Source organism: Cinclus cinclus, chromosome 2 (genome assembly GCF_963662255.1).
Source record: "Cinclus cinclus chromosome 2, bCinCin1.1, whole genome shotgun sequence".
Taxonomy (NCBI): Eukaryota; Metazoa; Chordata; class Aves; order Passeriformes; family Cinclidae; genus Cinclus; species Cinclus cinclus.
The window spans coordinates 32,916,316-32,937,718 of record NC_085047.1 but is presented as its reverse complement, the minus strand read 5'-3'; the positions used below and the strand labels follow the sequence as shown (position 1 = coordinate 32,937,718).

Below are 21,403 nucleotides of genomic sequence, written 5' to 3'. Positions count from 1 at the left end.
GGTGAGGCTTTGAGGTTGTGCCTGCAGTTGCAATGAATACAGAGGAAGCAACATTGAGAAGGAGCTCAGCAGTGGGATGTCTACTTTCCAAGGCATCTTTGACATATCCACATTAGCTGCATAGTCATCTTTATTGGATGTAGCTGTATCTCACCCTGAGGACTGAGTACAGTGAAATCCCAGACAGAGCACAAGAAGATTTGGCTGTTTCTAGTGGTTCTCATTTACTTGTGGTAGACACCACCTTGAATTCCTCTGTTTACTTGGGAAGTTAACATGTGCAGTCCTGATACGAATCCAGAAAACAGGCCCACTCCTGGGTGTTTGAGAGATATCTTGGCATATCTGAGAGAAAGTTTGACTTTTTAGGAAGTTAGAGATAAATATTTCAGTAGATATACACACAGCTTATGCCAGCATTGTTCTCAAATGTTATGGAAAGGGATATCTTAAATTTTACCCAAGTATGAACTTGTAATAGCTGCCTAGTTGTGGATGTCCTGCAAGCCTGCAAGACTTTGTCCCAGGTCATAAAATTATCCTGACTGAGGAAAAAGGTCACCATTTCTTTTTCCTGCATAAGAGAGCACAGGGAAAACAGGTATTACCACATCTTGTTCAGATGGAGTTTTCCACTTAGTCTAGGATCTGGAAAGCATTACCAGATTCTACACTAAGGGCGCATAGTCTACATAGTCCAGTAGTGCTAAGTACTGAGGAGATACTAAGAGGAAAATTTGGTGTTAGCATGGAAAACCATGAGAAATAAACTTCCCCATGAAAACCACCCTTGTCCCTGGAAGCGTGGTACAAGATAAGTGGTACAGGGCTCTTTTTATTTTTTTTTTTTGTTTTGGCTCAGTCCAAACAATTCCGCGTTGGCTGGGGAAAGAGTTCTGGAGCTTGTTACACGTGAATGCCAAAAGATACTCATGATATGTTTTCTTTGCACAGATTTTGTTGTGTGACTCTTGTGACAGTGGCTACCACACAGCCTGCCTTCGCCCTCCGCTGATGATCATCCCTGATGGAGAGTGGTTCTGCCCGCCTTGCCAGCATGTATGCTTCCTGTGTGACTTCACTCTTATTTGCAGCTTTCCTTGTGGTTTTGGAGATTGGCTGGGGCTTTAACAAGTGCTTTCTATAATCTTATTTGTCTGTTAACAAATAGACTGGGATGGATGGTAGGATGCTCATTTTCTGTCCCGTCCATTAGTAAAACTGAGTTTGTAATGTGGTTTTCTCTTTCTTTGTTCTGCTAGTGATGAGTGACTGTGTGTTGCTTATTTTTGGATGGGAATCTCCAGTCACACTGATTATCTCCTATCTCTGATTAAATCACAAGACTAGAATAGTATAGTATTAAAGATATAATGTCTTAATTTTTCCCAAAAGAAACATTTAAGTTACCATCCAGGAGGCAGAAGCAGTGCATGGCAAGGCATGGATCAGTGGCCAGAGCAAGCAGTTGTTTCTGAAGTGCTATTCCTTCTTCAGAGACATTTGCTCAGAAGCTGGTTAGAGAAAGCTGCTGTTACTGATGAATCTCAGGGTATGGTTTGTCTCTGCTGGGAAAGCCAGAGTTGTTCTAGTCAAGTAATAGACAAATATGAATCTGTATTCCAAGGTTAGAAGCAAGGGGTGGTACTTGAGAGGATAAGCAGAAAGTGTGTGATGCTGCTCTTGTTAAATTGATGGGAAACCATTGTACACATTTTCAGAATAATCTGCCTGATCCCAACCCCCTTCTTTGGTTTTATGGAAATTCTGTGCCAAAAGGGCTGTTGCCTGACAGTAAGCTATTAACATTGGACATGATTTGAGATGACTCTATTTGGTGTTGCTTTTTAGTTGTCTTCTGAGGAGTGTTTTTCAGTAGTGATGATTTTGAATATGTAAGAATGTTTTCTTTACACTTGTAGTTATAGAATGTCCTTGTTCTGTTGCTGTTAAAGTAGTCTTCAGTATGAAAAATGACATGTGTAAAAGGTGAAGAGCATCCTCAGAAATACTATAATGAGGGCATTAACATGGACTAAGGCACAATTTTTCAGTTTAAAGAAATTTTTGCTTACAGCTCCTTGAGTATTTGCTAAGAAAATGATCCTAAAGGGTATCTGTGCTTTTTGCTGCAATGTCCACTGAACTCATCTAGTTCCACCTTCCTTTGCCATGGGCAGGGACAACTTCCACTAGACCAGGTAGCTCAAAGTCTCATCCAACCGTGACTTGATGGTGGAGCTCATGCTTCGAAAAGACAGACTTTATTGTAAAGCCTTGTTCATTGAAGAGGAGCCTCCAGTGTAGCAGGGCTTCTTCCAGATACAGACTGAGTGAATGAAGAGTCTGAATGTTAGTTCAATGTGAAAATAGCTGGTTATGAAATAAACTAATTCTGTGTTTCCTTCCTTTAGAAATTGCTCTGTGAGAAATTAGAGGAACAATTACAAGACCTTGATGTCGTCTTAAAAAAGAAGGAGCGTGCAGAACGCAGGTACTGTTGTTTGGATGCCCTCACAGCAGTGATGTGCAGGGGGTGGTAATAATTGAGCAAGCATTAAAATAACTAGGGCCTGGGGAGAAAAGCAGTGATGAGACTGGGAATTGGTAAGACCACTTTTGACTTCTCACCGATTACTGCTGGCTCAGTACTGGGACATCTTGCAAGAAGGGAGAAAAAGTACAATAACTGGAAAAGCAAATACATTTGTACTAAACTTTGGTTAAAGTGCCTGAACACAAGTTTGACTTTCTTATACCAATAGTTAAAGGGTTTCCAGCACTGGCTCAGCTGAATGTCAGTCACATGTAGAGTTCCTGCTGTAAGCAAGTATAAGTCTTGACTTTGCTCCAAAAGTCATCCAGATTATTGCGGGATTTGTGAGTCATTGCTTTAGATTCTGTTAAACTCTGCCTAATGTACAAGATTATGCAGCAACTACTGTAGGGCAGTGGGTCAGTGAAGTTTCAGAGAATCACAGAATATTCTGAGTTGGAAGGAACCCACAAGGGTCATTGAGGTCAGCTCTTCGGTGAATGACCTGTGCACGGATTGAACCCATAACCCACAAACTTGGCATTATTATCACCCTGCTCTGACCAGCTGTCCACCCCTGCCATTACCAGAGGCTAAATGCAAATGTATTTACTGCATTTAGGAACAGCAGCCTTAACAATTAGAACATTCTGTTAGCAGTTTTCAGACCTGGAAATGAGGGACATGAAACACAGTCTGCATAATTTATACCTTTTAGGACATAAATATTGAGTACTTTGCAGAATTTGATATCATTTATATGCATTGTTTAACAAAACTTTGCATGAATTTTATCTTAAAAGGCAAATTTCACCAGAAGGTGAGACTCTTTTAAAGAAATTAATTGTACAGGCTTATATTTTTTGAAGGGGCTGTAATATTACATGAAGTGTAGTGAGTCAGTGCTGGGAAGATGGGAGCACAATCTGTGTCTGCTTTCAGCTTTCTTCAAATCTGTTTGTTATTGCTGTTGCAACAGCAACAATGATAGTGACAGATCAAGTACCAACTGTTCCTGATGTCACTACTTCTGCTCAGAGTGTATCTAGATCATAGTGTGGTGAAATTACGCATTGCCAATTCTGCTGAATTTGTAGCTGTGGGAATGAAACTATTAGCTATTTTTATGAGTGAACTCAGCAAATACACAGTCTCCATCTGTGCAGGAGTATGGGACACACAGGAACTCTGCTGCTTTGCTTTATGGTTGGAATGCTCATTACTAGTGAACAGTATTTTTAGACCTACTTTGGTAAATATTCTGCTGGCAAACATTACATGAAATGCAAGCTTTTTCCAGTCTGTCTTGCTTTCTTGAAATCACCAATGATGCATAAAAATACAATCTTCTGAGAGCAACAGGAGAGAATACAGTTGATACAATAGCAGCTTTCAGTGTCTGAAGCAGATGTTTAATAACTGTTTTGCAATTTGATCCTCATACCAAATAAACCTAATGCTTAATATTGTATATCATAAAATTGAGTTTGTTTCGTTAGTTTCCAATGTTTTTTTCTTAGAAATAAGCTTGAGTTTTCATAGACTTCACAATGCAATAGTTGAATATTGAAGTCTTCCAACTTAATAATGAGGTAAAAAGGCTGAAGAATCATAATGCCAGAGGCAATGATAGTCATTATTACAGCTAACTGTGTAAGTGAAAGCAGGTTCGTTGCTTGGGGCACAGAGATACTTGAATGCAGTGTTTCTGAAAACTCAGTGTGTGGTTGGTGTCTGTCTTTTTGGCAAAGTGAAGAAATCCACCTCTGTCATTATGGATCTGTCTACCTAATAGGTTCTTTGAACCAGTGTTGCTGTCATGTTTTTTGAAGTAGTGATGATGTTGTGTCCTTTCCAGCTCTCAGGAATCTGAGGCTGATTGAGCTGCTCAGCCGTGTGCTTGCACATCCCCAAACTTTTATGTCACTGATATTTTAAATTATGCCGTCAGGTTTCCCATTGACTTACAAATACATGGATGAAATCATACCTTTTTTCTCCCCCTTTTTCTGTTCATGAATTGAAGGTGCTACCACAACAGCCTGGCTGAATTTCAAGTTTCTCATGTACAGACTAACTTCTGTAATTATGTCCTGCCACCAGCTGGAGGGAGCAGACATTAAAGCCTTTTAGGATCTCCCTTTTAATCCATATTAGATACTCTGAGACTTCTTGATGGAAAATCCCTCTAGGAGCTACTTGTCTAATTCTCCCAGGCCAAACCAAGTGGAGTACTTGCTTTTGTACGCATTTTCATGACTTCCCTGTAGCAGCTTTTACAGCCACATAGTTGAGACAAAATCTTTTCTTGAATTGGCCTAGGAAGACATAACCAGACAGTGCTTATCTGCTGCTGCCCTTGGAGATGTCTTGGTTCAAATGTTTAAACTCTTGGTTAAAGTCTTGAGCTCCTGTCTGCCACAAAAGGAATAAGGAATTAATTTGATATAATTTTGTATTTTATTTCAAGACCTTGACCTCAGCAGGATTGTCTTGTTCCATTGGCTGATTTGTTAAGCAGTGTACACTCAAGCCAGGGAAGAACAGCAGAACTGGAAAACCTTGCTGATCATGTTTAAAAGCAGATTAATTTTTCTCATCTCCTGTCTCTTGATGTTTTGCATTACATGAAATGAGAAGTTGGGTAAGCCATCAAAGACTCTTGCTGAATATTAAAATGTTTGCCATTCTAGTTCCTTTCTCATTTCAGTAATTGTATTCCTTGCCTTAAAATGTTATTTTAATTAATTTCCAAGAGCGTAGTGATTTTGCACAGCATCCTTCCTCCTCATCCAACCAATCTAATGGTGTCCAGTTGGATGAGGATTTCTTTTCATCTGTCACTTAGGAATATTTACATTAGGATGTAAAAACAATTCCTTATATAGACAGCCAGTCATTTCAGTAGGCATAATGATACCAAGTTGTCGAAGTCCATGATCTTTTAAGCTGTAAAACAACCTAAACCCCATTTTTACTCTTTGTAAGTATTACTTTAGAAACTGAACTTGTTCATTTTATTTAAGAATATTATGCTCGAAAGTGCAGAAGGCTACTCAGAAGACTTTCAAAATTTACTTAGATACTTTAGAAATTAAAGTATTGGAAACCAAATTTTTACACATAGATGCTTCTAGTTACAAAACATAACACAGGGAAGCAAACATATCAAAAATTAATGTATATCTTACGTAGTTTTGCAGTTATGTTCATGATGTGTCCTGTTGCAACTCAAGTGCAGTGCAACAGGCTCATACGAGCACTCCCTGTAACTGTAATAGTCTGTTTCTGGTTGGTTGAGACACTTCAATTCAAAAATCCTGGGTCCTTCCAGACACCAGTAAATCCCACCAACTTTCATTGGGCTCTTAATTTCTTTGAATTACTCCTTATTTTCCTAGAAAAAGGCTGGTAGGGAGACCTATGGTGATGGGAGTTTGGTTACCCACTGTAGTCTGCATTAGTATCTGGCTATTCTTCCTCAGAGACTGCTTTTTTGAAAGCTCCGTTCAGCCCTATGAAGATAAGCATGTACTGCTGTTTGTGAAACGTCGGGAAATCCATCTCTAGTTGAGACTGACAGATACAACAGGACTTAGAGAGACTTGTGTCCTTCAGGAGCCAGAGTTGTCCCTGAGGCAATTCATATGATGCAGAATGTCTGCGTTGAGGAAAGCTAAATCTAAACTGAATTTTGTTTCTGTATATTTAATCCCGTAATACACTGTGGACAAGGGGGACAGCCTGCTTCTCCTTACAAGAGTCTGTCCTGTATTTGAATACTTCTCTCTCTCCCATCTTCGTTCAAGTGTTCTCTACACTGATCCATCCTCTTTTTTCAGCCCTTCTCTACAGGGCATGTCTGCTGCCCTTCAGTAACTCCCACTGGCTAACTCTGAACTCTTCAGCTGGATCACATGTTTTTTGGAGAATGTGTGGTGCCCAGATGGTTCTAAGTGCTCCAGCCAGGTGTCAACAGGACTAACTGCCATGGCAGGTGTCCTTCAGGTGTCCTGTCGGCTCTTATCCTATTCGCACATCTATCTGTCATCATAGTTCTTTGTGCAGCAGTTTCACTCTGCTGATCTTTGCTCAGGCTGTGTAGGCAGTTATTTGTCCCCTGGTATTTCTAGAGTGGTTCTTCCTGCTTGGTTATAATACCTGACATTTATCCATTTTGGATTGTGTCCTATCTTTACCTATTTTTTTCCAGTTCGGTGTGATTCTGTTCGGTGATTCATTTTGTCTTTCGTCATCTTTATGATTGGTGGTAGTTACAGATCTGACAACATAATCTTCATCACAGCATTAATATTTTTCACTTGGTTTTTACTTGCTTTTTATACCCCAGATTCAATAAATGGTGCCTGTGGTGCCTGCCCACAGTCTTCAAGTACTGTTGATTGTCAGAACTCTTTGGGAATCTCTTACATTATACATGCAGGAATATGTAATCACACGAGAATTGGCACATAATCCCAACTTCAATAACTTTTCATTTGGAACATCTTCTTGGGATGTTTTTTCCCGGTGATATAGTAAGAGCTTCAAATGGTGCTAATTACAGCATTATTTTAGATATATGCAGACTTTCTGTAAGCTTATTTTCATTTCCTTTCTCTCCTCAAGAAAAGAGCGATTGGTGTACGTGGGTATCAGTATTGAGAACATCATTCCACCTCAGGTAAGCTAGTGTGTCTATGTGGTATTATTGTTATATTTTCCAAACTTCTCGGGGAAGAAGTCTCTCAGTGCTGTGTCAGAGGTGCCACTAGCATCTTGGAAAGAAAAATCAATCTATATGCAGATCAGAAATTATTCTAGACCCTTCATTTTAGACTGCATGTAGCAGAGAAACCAAGGGAGCTTTATGGTGTTTATTAGAGCCACCTGATGCCACACAGAGTCCTCTCCCAGTGAGGGATTGCAGGACTACCTCCCTGCCCATTACAGTTGGGGTTTCAGTTGAGTGCTCTATGTTCAGTAATTTATATAGGTGGGAATCAGTTATTTAACTCTGGTGTTTGCTGTGCAGTTATCCAGATCCGAGCTAATTGTCATGACTGTCCTTTGGAACTGATGGAAACAAATGTTTCTGGCTTGTGATTCAGAGGCAATATATAGTATCTCTAGGCAGCATAGCATTTGCCTTCAATGAGCATTTGCCTTTAACTTCAGGATGTTAGGGTCACGGGATTAAAAACTGTAAATGTTTAGTGTTTCATTAACAGATGCTTTTGTACAGTTTCTCTTGAGGAAAGAGGAAAAATGCTATTATTCACATGAAGAGCAGCTTCTTCTCACTTAAATACACTTTAAAGCAAGTCTCTTGAAGTCTTAGCCAAACACTTTCATCTGGAATTATATAATCTGTTCTTTGCAGTTTAAAATGAAACTTTTATTCATTTTAAACATAGAGTTTCTACTCTGGCTGGCTGTAACAAGGCAAGCTTTTTTCCCTGTCTCTAAATACCAGAAAAACAATAACAGATTTTACAAACTTGCAAAAGATTCTATGGCTGACAGCAGATATTTGTAAAATGCAGTCTGGGGGCATTTATTTTACTTTTGAATTAAAACCTTGCAAACAATATAATAAAAGTAATCTGCATGAAACTTAATTGAAATTGCATTGTGTAAAGGTATCCCTATGCTTGGTATGTATAGGTGGTGGCCACAGTTTGTTCAGCTGATACATTTACTAGTCCTGGGACTATCACCCAAAGCATGATCTCAGCATTGCAGCATAAGCACGATGATCCAATAGCCTGAACCCTTAAACTCTTGTGTTTGGAAAGTTATGTAGCCTGTAAGGGCAAAATGTGCAAATTCACCTGAACTGCTGCAATACGTCACTGTATTACAAGTTACATTACACTATATGTACTATATTACAATGAGCTGTGTCGGCATATGAGCTTTCTAGACAGGATGAATAATCTATATTATGAATTCAGTCATAATGAGTGTGAAGGGAGGGTGGAGATAAAGCTTTTTTTTGACACTTCTGTCTTATCTGAACAGGAACCAGAAATACCTGAAGGTCAGGAAGAAAAGAAGAAAGATTCCAAAAAGCCCAAATCGAAACTTGAAAGGAGATCTACCAGAACCCGAAAGTGCATAAGCTACAGGTCAGCAGCTTGTTAAGATAGCTTCTAAAGCAAAAGTCATACTGATGTTTCCTTTCTGAATCATCCTACCACTTCTCATGTAAACTTTTACAGTTAACAGAGAAGCCCAACAAAAGTGTCTTTGTTCTTTCCTCTGAATACTGGTTATGGTGGGTGGTTGTGAGAGCATGAGGTGGAATAGTGAAGAGGTGATGCATTAAAAAATGAAAACGTATATATTCTTTTGTTCAGGAATAATGGAGAGGGTTTTGTTACTATTGCAGTTTCTGGAGTGAGTGAAAGCAGGTGAATTAAACCTCTCCTTTCTCTTGCAAGAGAGACTTCTGCTTGTTTCTAAAGGCCTTTGATTCCTTGCTCTCTTCCACCTCCCCACCTTAGACCTTACATGAAAAGGGAATGAAACTTACAATGTAATTATCACTTAGTGCATCTAAAAATGCAGCTCTTTAGAGAAATTGTGACAAACTTGCATTAGTAAATGAAAGTGCTGAGATACTTAGACTCTGCGTTCTGAAAGTAGGTCAGTAAGGTTTTCAAAATTCAGCACAATCTTAATAACAACTTTTGTTCTCAGTGTATTACCAAGTTGTTTTTATAAACTGCTTTCTAAATAATACCTTGTGACACTCTGTATCATCTTCAGTCCACCAGGCAAGTAGAATGCCCTTGGGATTATAAGGGAATGTGGTTGCTTGAGAGATTGTAGGGGTTTGTCCCGAATGTATTAGGAATGTTAAAAAAACCCCTCTATCTTTCCGTTAGTTGCTCTATGTAGACTTTTATCATCAAAAATTATAACATTCCAATACTGGAATAGCAAACTTTGCAGTAGTAATCATCACTGAGTTTATGTTCATCGTGGTTTTGCTACTGAGGAGAGGCATGGTGTTTGTATAGGCTGGGTTTTCCAGCCTGGTCAGAACACTCAGTGTGACTTTGCTTCCCTATTGGATTTTGGTCACTTTTTGAATGAGCAGCAGAAGTCACACTAATGAAAATGCTATTGCTGCTTTGGGAAATTAAGCATTCCTGGAAGGAATGTTGTACTACAGGCAAGACTACATAGTTCTGCTGTTGTGTTAATGCCAGGTCGGTCAGCATCTGACCAGGGGAAAAAAAACCCTTGCCTGTAGGGTGTGTGTGGCATGACGTCAGCAGGACCCATGTTGTGCAATGACAGTAAATTTTTATTGAATGTAATGTTTCAGAAAAAATCAGCCTTCTGATAAAAAGTGATAATCTTTCTTACAAAGTACGTCATACACATAAGTTTGAGCTGGTGAAAACATTACACATACTGGTGTGTCAGATTTTTATGTCTGCAGTGAAGTTCCACTGGTGTCACTGAGACTTGTGACAGCTGGGGAAAGTAAATGCTAAAAGTCGTATTCCACTAGGAAACAGATCTGTATTGTGGAGCACCCTGGTTCTCTAAAGGATCTGTAATCCCTTTGTATCACCCATCTGTTGAGTCCTCTTGTGAGCAAGTTAGCAAAAACCTGTGTCATGAATAAAGCAGCAGCAGAAGAAATTATGTTCCATTACACCTGATGAACAAGCAGCTGTCAGTTCGTGTCTGAGCTCAGGTTATTTGTTAGCAGTGGTTTGAAAGCATTAAGTGATTTCTCACATTTTAAAGAGGGGTTTCTTTTGCTCTGTGGAGGGAAAACAGTGTTTGAGTAATGTGGAACTAATCTTACTGATGGAATAATTTCAGAGGTATTTCTTTGCTGGTTATGTTGCCTGGAAAGGCTGACCTGGAACAGAGACTAGACAAAGTAAAAGGAATAAAATAGGTATTTAATGAAAGGCTACACCTTGGGCAGTGCAACAGCCTGGCCAGGTCTACACACAAATCAAATCCAAGATGGAGCCCAGTCATGAGTTTTTACACTTTTATAAGTTTTGGTTCATTTACATATTGGGGTCAATTATTCAACCCCAGCCCCAGGCTATGAAGTCTTATTCCCCTGGCTTGCCCTCATTCTCTCACCACTGTTTATGCTTTTTGGGTAGCAGTTGTCCTTGATTCTCTAGCTAGAAAGGAATTGTTTTGTCTAACTACCCTGTGAAGAGAATTTACTAACACCCAATATGAAGATTTAGAGTTGCACATTAAGCAGCAGAGATTCTGAAAAATATAAAAGCTAAAACCCAAGGCATCAGGTAAGGCTGCCTTAAGAGTAGCATGCAGTTGCTCCTAAGGTATATAAGGATAGCAGAAGTCCATTACCTTATTTTTAAAGGAGAAAGTGTTTTATTATTGGAATTTGTATTATTATTGGAATACAGAGTAAAGTATTAGATTTATTTTTCTCTTGTACTGCTGGAGTTTCCTATGGAAAACTGAGGTAAATATTAAGTGTAATCTTCCTTTCATGACTGAGAAGTGGAGTTTTTAATGAATGTATTGTTCAGTTGTTAGTTGTCTGAATTTGAAAAAAGTACAAAAAACTAACTTTATAAAAAAGTAGAAGCATCTAAATAAAAAATCTTTTCTATGTAGTTAATAAAATTTATACTTCTGCATGTTGAAGCTCAAGGCATCTATTTTTTTTGAAAGGCAACAATCCTTTTTTATGGAATTTGAATTCATAACTGAAGAAACAAACTGAGGTAATCTCTGTTGAAAGGATTGTATCTTTTCTTCGGTTTACTGTTGTCTTTCAATGAGTTAACTCAGGGTGCAGAAATTTATGCAGCTTTGTTAAAGCTGTTGCAGGATAAGCGCACTCAAAGACTTTGCTTTTGTTTGTCCTATTCAGTTATGTAACATTGCATTACAACTTACTTATGTAGATTTTCAAGGAACTTTGTACTTGGTGTTTTATTTTATCTGTTCAGCTTAGAATGTTGCAGATCCATAAAGTATCGTGAGCTTTAAGAGTAGAAAGCAGCTATGTGAAATCAGTTCTGAAGGAAAATGTGGACAGAATAAAGAATTTGACATTGAGTTTGATAGATGATTCTCAGGCTTTTTTGAAGGTTGGTAGAGCTAATGTCATCTCATAAAAGTTGTGGAAAAAATGATGAATACTTTGTGTGAAAATGCTATTGAAACAACTTTAAAGAACTTTCAGATTATATATTGTTAAATTCAGAGGCCTGCTGTGTGAAATTGAAGGGGATTTCTGTTCATGTAACTCAATAGTAAGATAGGCAGTGGTAAATAATCCACAAGCAAAGAGATATAAAGAACACAATTTTGATAATAAATAATAATAATAATTTTTAAAATTCTTCCCCGTTATTTTAGTTAAATATGTATCCAGCCCACTGTCTGTGCAGTGTAATTTCTGAAGATTCTGAGGTATGTTTTCGTAACAATTTAATTAAGGTTCACTTCAAAGTGGTAAATGGAAGCTGTTATTTTTAGGTTTGATGAATTTGATGAGGCAATTGATGAGGCAATTGAAGATGATATCAAGGAGGCTGATGGAGGAGGTATGTTTCTGATGTTACTTGTTTTGCATTGCAATGGTGAAAAGAAGATGGAGAGCAAATTTATTTTAATATGAGAAGCAATACATATAATTCTCTCCCTTCAAACTCTGTAGTTTGCCAGGGATTTTTTTACTGCTGGATTTTTTGATGTGAACTAAATAATTTCCCTTAGGAATGGCCATCCCATGCTGCCAAAAGATGTCAGAAAATTAGTGAAAGTTGATAGTCAAATCCAGCCTGTACAGGTTTTTATATATGTAATGAGTAAGTTTTGGATTTGAGATGGGAAATTGGCAGCAGTGCTATTGACATTTGTCCCCTATATAAAGAGGGCTCACAAACTGGTCTGCAGTTGGACCATCTAAAGACTGAGTGTACCAGATTGTCTAAATATTCATCCAGCTCTATTAGCACTTCTCAGCTGACCATGAATAAATTGAAATTCTGTTCTTTGTTGCCTGTTAAGGCAACATGGGACCAATCTTCAGTACTATCTGAGGGATGGAGGTGGATTTGTGCTTTTGCATCACCTTAACTTGCCTGAAGAAAACAAGCTATGAAACATTGTCCTTCAGTTGTTTGGCCTGTGGCATCTCCAGACACCAGTTTCAGAAGCTCATGGATGTACGCAGATAATCTGAAAATGGTGTGTTTGTGGATGTGTAGCACAAAGTCCATTATAGTAAACATAACAAAACCTCAACACTAAAGCACCTTTTCAAAAACTCTACTTCTTGGCCAAACCACAACTCAAACCCTTCATCTCCCAAGAGGGATATTCAGCATTACAGTAGTGTATATTCTGGTAATTGCCCTCTCAAAAGGCACAGGTGTGGTAATAATGTGGGTTGGGGTTGAGCATCAGAATGCAGACATTTAACCATGGCCTTCTGCATGGGCCTCAATATTTCCAAGTGACCACAGCTGGACTCTGTGTGTCAGGAGCAAGACTCTGGACAGAGTCTTGCTTGGCAAGAAAACATTCTGCTTGACAAAAAATAAACTGAAGTTAGGCACATGCAAGAAAGATCTGTAGAAAGTTAAACAGAAAAATATACTTGATATTGTTTCCCTTTTCTTTCACTGAATTCAGGCATTGGTAGAGGCAAAGACATGTCAAATATCACAGGTCACCGTGGAAAAGACATTTCCACAATCCTAGAGGAAGAAAGGAAGGAAAACAAGCGACCACAAAGGGCTGCTGCAGCACGACGCAAGAAACGACGGCGACTAAATGACTTGGACAGTGACAGTAACATGGATGAAGAAGAGAGTGAGGATGAATTCAAGATCAGCGATGGGTAGGTTAGCAATTTAACCTCCCCACAAGTCACTGACCTGTACAGGCTTCTGTAACTCTGCAGTGCCCCTGAAATGATCATAAGGAGCATGTTCCCAGTGCTGGAATGGCACTGCACAGTGCCAGTAAGTGTCAGAAAGTGATAGAATGGTTTGAGTTGAAAGGGACCTTAAAGATCATCCAGTTCCAAACCACCTACCATGGAGTCCTTCTGGCCTAGGGGAACATCATTGTACTGGAAAAACTGGACTCTGGATCCATGTGCTGACATCATCCAATCTATATTTTAAGCCTAATACAATATGGAAATGTTACTGTGATGTTTGAGGCCTCACTACATACAAGCTTCTGTTAGTGAAGGAGCGAGGTGGGCTCAGGTCTCTGCCTGATGTGACTGTCGAGCAGAAATCTCTAACAAAAATGTAGTTAAAATGAGGCTGGTTGTTTCCTTTCAATAATAAGAGTTGAAAATACCTATTTTGTGGGATTTTTTTTTGGTCTGATTGTCATTTAGAAATTAGAAGAGGAAAATTTTCATTATTTAGAGCATACAAAACCTGACAGGCAGATTCTGAAATTAGTTCTTGATTGCCGCTCTGTAGGCGGTAGAGTTTGAATACAGTCAAAGAAGCAGATTATACTGTAGAAAACAAATGCATGTCATTGCTCTGGCTGACTGAAACTCCCTTTCCACAGAATTTCTCATAATTCAGTCTGGGAAATTACTGATGTTAAAAAATTTGATAATTTTAGTTTAACTTTATGCCTCAATGAAGCAACATAATAAAGCAAGCATGAGGCTGTAGACTCTTTACTGGCAACATTTAAAGCTTTGTACCAGTCACTGAGTCAATTTACTAAGTGTATGGAAAATCTATATAAGATAAATGCAAATTTTGAGCTTTGTTTTTCACCTGTGACTGTACTGAGGACATTTCAGTGGCACCCTGAATAATTGAGCTACATGTGCTGAAAATTTCCAATCAATGTGTGTAGCTTGTGGAAATGTCACAGAATTAATAGTGCATTGATCTGTTAAAAGTGTGCTCATGCTTTTTCAACTCCATCCTCTGCTTTGGACCTTCTGGATCTTAGACTGGAATTTAAATTCAGCTGGCAGCCAAATGCAAGTGACTGTGTACCTTCAGTGCTCAGTGGTTTTTAAAAAAGCCTCAGCTCCCTTTGAAATTATGGGAGTGTTACAAGTTTATAAGGTTGTGAGGTGAATGTTTTGCATTAGACCCATGGTTTTATTTTAAGACATGATGTTCTAATTATCAGAAATTGTGTAGGACAGTGCTGGGATTGTGAAGGAAAGGTCACCTTTGCTAGAATATGGTTGGCGTTTCTTTTCCTTCCACAGTTACTGCTGTGCAGACATTACATTGCAGTGAACCATATGAGCACTCTAGGATCTGTCCTATGGTAATGCCACCTGCAGTGTTGGTTTGACAGACTGTTTATATCCACCTGCTGTTCAAATCTGCTGTATAATGTCATGCACTGTAGAGCTGAATACACAGCTGAAACCTCTTGTCAGTGATGGCAGCTTGCTCTCTCTGAGTCTTTGCTCCTCATTGTAAGATCTGTGCTTTTGTTTTGTGTAAAATGATACTTATCACTTGGTTGTAAAATATAAGTACTAGGCCAGTCCTTTGGTTGTGATACTCATCTATGTTGTCTGGGGCTTTCCTTTGAGTAGATCTCAGGATGAGTTTGTTGTATCAGAGGAAAATGTGGATGAAAGTGAAGATGACCCACCGTCAAACGAGGACAGTGACTCCGAGTTCTGCGCCCGCATATCCAGGCGACACCTCTCCAGACCCATGAGGCAAAGCAGGCGGTTACGAAGGAAAACAGTAAAAAAAAAATACTCTGAAGATGATGAAGATGAAGAGTCTGAGGACGATTCGAGCAGAGAGTCTGGTCAGTATAAGCAGTCTGATATTTTAAATATTTTGTTCTGGAGAGAGGGAGAATGGCAGTCTGATTTTCTGTCATGAATGACACTAACTTGTTTGCTTGCTTTGTTCAAGTCAGATGTCATCTTTGCTGTGAAGCAGTTTGCTACTTGTTCTGCTGTCAGTATTTTTCAGGAAACTGATGTTGAGCACTAGGTTCTTGGCATTTCTAGGTGATTATGTATTTAAATTAATGCTTGTACTATAATTCTAGCGGCCACCACTGTGGATATTTGCAGCTCTATACCTCTATACTGCTCCTGTTTGGCACATGATTATAGGAAAGAGGATGGAGACAAACGTGTGCATCTTTATAGCTAGTAGAAGATCTATGAAAAAGATTCTGAAAGAAACATTCTCCGTCACTTTTGTGGAAGAAAACTTCAGATGTGGGGTACTCTGTGTTTTCTGGGAGGCTTGTAAGCAAAGAATAATACTTTGAATCTCTCTCTCATAAAATTATCCTTAAAATCTTTAGTAACTGAACACTCTTGCATCACAGGAGAATGTAATAATTCACTTTATTCGACTTGTCCTTAAACTACCTAATTTTCTGTTGGGATGGTTTGAAGTGTGAGAACAGTACCTGTGCACTTCATAAACCTTTTAATGATCAGCATCTTTCTCTGAAGACTGTCCTTGTTTCTGCTTCATTGGAGACACAGACTAGAAAGTGCCATGTACATGAGCACTCATTTTTTCTCACTCTTACTGTGAATTTAAGGTTCTAACTATACTGGAGTGTTAACTTACTGTAGTGTATGTTATCTTTCCAGTGTTTCATCTGTCTGTCTAGAATGTAGATGAGAAACATGTTGGAGTAAGTAGCTTTGGAAAGCTGATTTCCAAAAGGAAGGTTCATGCACGGACAGATGAAGACAGCGATATGAGTGATTAGAGTGATTGTTGTCTCCCTGTCCTCAGTGCATCTTTGCACTGATCATAAGCTCTTATCAATGAAGATACTGGCAGAAGTTTAAAGAGATTGCTTATCTGTTCTGTAATGCACAAGAGCAACTGTTTGTTTCCTGGTGGACACACATCTGTGATAAAATCAACTGATTCCAGTATCATTCCATATATATCTAAAAGTATAATCTTAACTGTGTTTCTGTTTCTCCCTTACCCTCATTATTCCATCAGGATCCTGCTTTAAAGCCTGTTTTGAGCTAAGGAAATCAAGTGCCCTGCAAGAGGCTTGATTTTCAGTCTCCAGAGACAGAATTTCGTTCTGAAGCTGGTTGTTCTTGCCAACTTGCTGTGTTTCTTTGTCTAATATTTTAGGAAGTAAAGAGGATGCCACTTTGATCTGTGACTCATGTCAATCACTAACTTAGGAACAGTGTGTGACTTTTATAGAAATGTATCTTGGGATAATTGTTCTGGCATAGCTCAGTGAAAAGCAGCTGAAGTTGATTTGAGGCTATTTTCAAATGATCTAAATAAATTTAATTTTTGAAGACACTAGCTGCAGTAGACTGGTGCAGGAAGAACTGTGATTGATGGTAAGTTTCTTCTGTATGGTTTCTGTTTTAAGCAAACCCATGATTGAGTGAGACTGATTTTTGTTGTTAACTTATATAACTCAGGTCTTGGAGTTTCATCTTGTCAGTTGTTTTTTGTCTACCTGTTCTTAAAAGTCTTCTAGCAGAGTACAATTTATTTAAATTTTAAAAGCAGAACAGACTTTCCTGAGGCACTGGTAACGTGTGCCGTCAACTCCAATTCAGTAAGGTTGTTTCCACTGTCAGGAATTGTAGAGATGTCTTTGACACCAATAGAGATGAGGCAACAGAAGCATCATAAGGAAACTGTCTGAATTAAAAAACTTACCTGAATTTTTTATGTGACGCAGTTTTGCTTTGAAGGAATAATGCACATCACTGTTTTGTTTCATACAGAGAGCGGTGATTACACAGATTACAGTGATGATGATTACCTGGAAACTAGGAGGAGAAGATCAAGACGGAATCAGAAGAGACAAGTTAATTATAAGGAAGATTCAGAAAGTGATGGCTCACAGAAAAGTGTCCGATATGGGAAGGAGTTGAGAAGACTTCATAAACGCAGGCTCTCCACTTCAGATAGTGAAGGTAAAATAAACTGTTCAGCAATTCCAGGAGCAGGTGTATGTCAACATTATCATGAAGGGAAAGTTATATAACTCTCAGACTTCAGAGAATTGTCTTTCTAGAGTTCCTTGATGTTTCTGAGAAACTCTTTCCTTCTGAAGCAGCCCACTGATACTTTATGATGCACTGAGTCACTTCTCAAATTTATCATTGCCCCTAATCCTGACTTCCAGGTCTGAATTTACTATGCCTGACATAGAGTATTTGGATTCCAAAATTGGCACTAATGCAACTGTTTCCCCATTTTTCTGTTGAGAGGTCACAAAGCTGCATCCCACGAGCCTCTAAAGATCGTCCTATGTAAGGGGAAGGGCATTGTCTCTGGTGCCCTGACTATGTGCTGGTGGTTCAGACTCATTTCATCTCCTGTTTAAGGAGCTGTGCCAAGTGCAGACGAAGCCTCTCTCAGTAATGTCAGGCACACCATGAGTGATTGGTCTGCTTCGTGATTGATAATTAATTAGCTTTTACAAAGCCAGCCACTGACTTTGGCTTTTGGACTGTGGGTGCCTGGCTTATCAGACCTTGGGTCTTGCTTTCCAAATGCTGAGCAGTGCAGGTTGCAATGGATACGAGGCTTCCTCAGAAAATGAGCCATCCTTGACAGCCTGAGTGCCTCAGTAAGAAGTTATATATAATTTGGGGGTGGCAGGGGTATAGTACAGGTTTGTGTGTGTGTGTAGATGCATGAGTTTTATGATAGAGCAGCCGTTATTTGCATTCTGAGTTTCTGTCGTCGTGCAAATAAAGCACGTACTGTGAGATGAAGAATGCAGTTCTGTATTATTCCCAGCATGGAGTTAGCAGTTTTGGCGGAGAACACACTTACTGCCAAAGCCTCTGGTACTCCCCAGATTGGAAACAGAATATTCATAAATTGTTGATACTTGCTACATTAGAAACTTATTTAAAAATTAAAAGGAATGCAAGCCTCTTGGCTTGGTTGGGGAACCTGGGGAAGGAGACACAAATGTGTATGCTCAGAGAGCTCTCTTGTCAATGAGTGTGAAAGATGAAAAATAAATGTTTCACTGAGATTTGCTAATGGCTCTAAGTCTGCTGCCTCTTCCAGAGAGCTACACATCTAAGAACTCCGAAGATGATGAATCCACAAAGGAGTCAAAGCGATTGATTCGAAAACGTCGGCGAAGTACAGACGACTATTCCGAGGAAGAAGGAGAGGATGAGGAGGAAGAAGGAAAGCCTGTCCGCAAACGCCTGAATCGAATCGAGACCGATGAGGAAGATACCTGCGAAAACGCGAACGACGACACAGAAACCCCCACTCCTGCAGTTAAGCTGCCAGCAGCACAAGCCCCCCAAGACAACCCCAAGAAGCACTGCTACCGGATAGAGAGCGATGACGAAGATGACTTTGATAATGTAGGGAAAGTAGAGAGCCCTTTGGACTACAGCCTGGTGGACTTGCCTTCTACCAATGGACAAAGCCCAGGGAAAACCATTGAGAACTTGATTGGCAAACCAAGCGAGAAGACGCAGGTCCCCAAGGACAGCACGGCCAGCGCCAGCCTGGCGCCCAACGGGACGGGGAGCGGGCAGGAAGTGGTAGGGCCGGAGGAAGATGAAGATGAACTTTTGAGAGTGACTGACCTTGTTGATTACGTCTGTAACAGTGAACAGTTATAAGACTTCCATTTTTGTGCTAATTTATTCCACGGTAGCTCATACCAGCGGGCCAGTTATTAAAAGCTGTTTTATTTTTCCTAGAAAATTCTCCACTACAGTATCACTTTCTAGAAGCAAGAATTTCACCAGTCCTGCAGTCTTTCTGTGAAGTGACCAGTTTTGAACTTCGAAGATGAATTGCTGTAAATTCCCTCTCTTACCCTGCCTTCTCCTTCCAAGTCCATGGTCCTGGGTAATTTCACTCACAAAAACCTTATAACAACAAGAGATTTGTATATTTTTGACTTTATATTTCCTGAGTGCATACAGATTTGTGGAAATGGGTGGCCTAAGAAAGCATTCCAAATCAGTCAGGGCCCAAACCGGAACTGGGTGGGTTTGGCTCAAGGGGTGGGGGGGACGGGAGGGGGGTGGTGCAGAAGCACTTGTGCTTTAGCTTTTTCATATGAGATATATATTATATTTAAATGTTCACAACTTAGATTACAACTTAACAGACAGTTAAAAGCAAAATTAATGTCTGTACTGTTGCATTTTGTGAGTTGTAGGTTAACATACCATAGCTCATTTTAGTAATCACCTTCATGGAAGCAGTTTGATTTTAATACCGGAGGCAAACAGAATTATTAGAGGCCAAGAAGGTACCATAAGCAAGAACTCTGCTATTCATTATGACTTGCAGACTTTCCTAATAAACATCCTTTAAAGTGTTTGTACAGTGAAGTGTACTGTAATGAAGTTTTTGACAGCCGAAACACTCTAGCCATGAATTTCTAAAGTGATCTCATGCACAGTTCATCAGATGGCCTTCAATGCACAGTGTCTAGTGGGAGGACATTCTGATGTCAAGTTAGTCTGTAAGCTGGATGTCAAATGAGTCTGTAAGCACTGCAAACTTTTACAGACAAAAGAACCCTGCGGTCGCTGCCTGGCCACGTGAGTTTCATCACCGGTTGGAGTATTCCAAACAAAAATGTGTTTGTACAAATGGCATTGACCACAGAATGACAGTGCATAAGAGGATGGAGGGATTTTCAAATAAACCATGACTGGTCCATTCATGCCCTTAATATCTACTTCAAATTGAAGTAAACAAATGGAACAGTTTTCCTTTTGGAGGTTTCCTGTTTGGGGTTTGTGTGTGTTTTGTTTTGGTTTTACTTATCTGCCTGGATGTATTAGCAGGTTTTGAATGTAGTTGTTGGCCTTTGGCCGTTAGAATTTTCTTAAAATACATTTTAATAACTGTCATGTGACCAACTGATTTCAAGAAGGCAGAGTTTCTGAGAGAAAACGCTTGACTCCAAGATATCTCATCAACTTTTGAGCAGGCATGAAGTGATACGTACTTTTATTCAAGGGGAAAAAAAGACAATGGAAGAATAAAACCCCACCCAATCAACACGGGGCACATCAAGAGCATTCAGTTTTCTCTTTACTCTGATTAAGATGTAGGATGTAGCATTTTTACATGTTATAGGACACAGCTCAAACAGATCTGCCAAACATTGAAATCCAAAAAGGTCACATCTATTAATCCTTTTGCTCTGAGATTTGGATTTTTGACCGGTGTTTATGTCCATTGCCGGCAATGGATGCACCAAAACTGCTGCTGCCACTGAGGAGTGAGTTCTCCTTTCCTGCCCCACCTGATTCCCTTCCATTATGTTGTATTTACTAATCAGTCATTGAGCACTTCTGTTTTCTTGTAATAAACCAGCATTAGGCCTTTATTAAATACCTCTCTGGAAAACCTAGATCCAAAATTTAACTACCTTCTGGCATTTAAAGTCTTGGTTTTGTTTCCCCACCTCTGTTCTCCACAAGGTCTGTCAGAACCACTCAGTGACTCTTACTCGTTTGCGTTTTTGCAGTGCACATACCACGCTATAAAACTAGGATCAGAAAGATGCAAGAAGATGGAACTTGCTCATTATCTGCTGTGCTAAATAAGCAAACTTGTGATTAAAAACAAAGAGAAATTACTCTCTACATGACAATTTAATTTCATCAAAGATTGTTTTCCTACCTTACTGATGTTAACAATTAACAGTTAAGTGATTAAAATGGGGTAGTGAAGAGCCACAGAAGCGTAGAATGAGTATTTAAAAGCACATGTAGCATTTTAAGCTACTCTAGTGCTTTTCTTTGCTTAAGTGACGCATAAATATAGTGCTTCTAAATTCTAATATACTTAGGTGTTAGAACAAGTAAGAACATAAGGTTCACTTGTCCATTATAGTAGCTGCTGA

The 21,403-nt window shown here is 39.3% G+C and overlaps 1 protein-coding gene across 8 annotated transcripts in view; it reads left to right on the top strand.

Annotated features, from left to right (window-relative positions):
* Nucleotides 1–21,136, top strand: part of RSF1 (remodeling and spacing factor 1) — a 61,761-nt gene extending 40,625 nt beyond the window's left edge. For all 8 annotated transcript variants that reach the window (XM_062487468.1, XM_062487467.1, XM_062487469.1 and 5 more), the window contains 9 exons: nt 955–1,059; nt 2,415–2,494; nt 7,166–7,220; nt 8,561–8,667; nt 12,044–12,111; nt 13,205–13,412; nt 15,114–15,337; nt 17,274–17,465; nt 18,577–21,136. In XM_062487468.1, the coding sequence (XP_062343452.1) occupies nt 955–1,059; nt 2,415–2,494; nt 7,166–7,220; nt 8,561–8,667; nt 12,044–12,111; nt 13,205–13,412; nt 15,114–15,337; nt 17,274–17,465; nt 18,577–19,151 (1,614 nt within the window). In that variant the 3' untranslated portion in view covers nt 19,152–21,136. The remainder of the gene's footprint in view (nt 1–954; nt 1,060–2,414; nt 2,495–7,165; nt 7,221–8,560; nt 8,668–12,043; nt 12,112–13,204; nt 13,413–15,113; nt 15,338–17,273; nt 17,466–18,576) is intronic.
* Nucleotides 21,137–21,403: the final 267 nt, after the last annotated feature.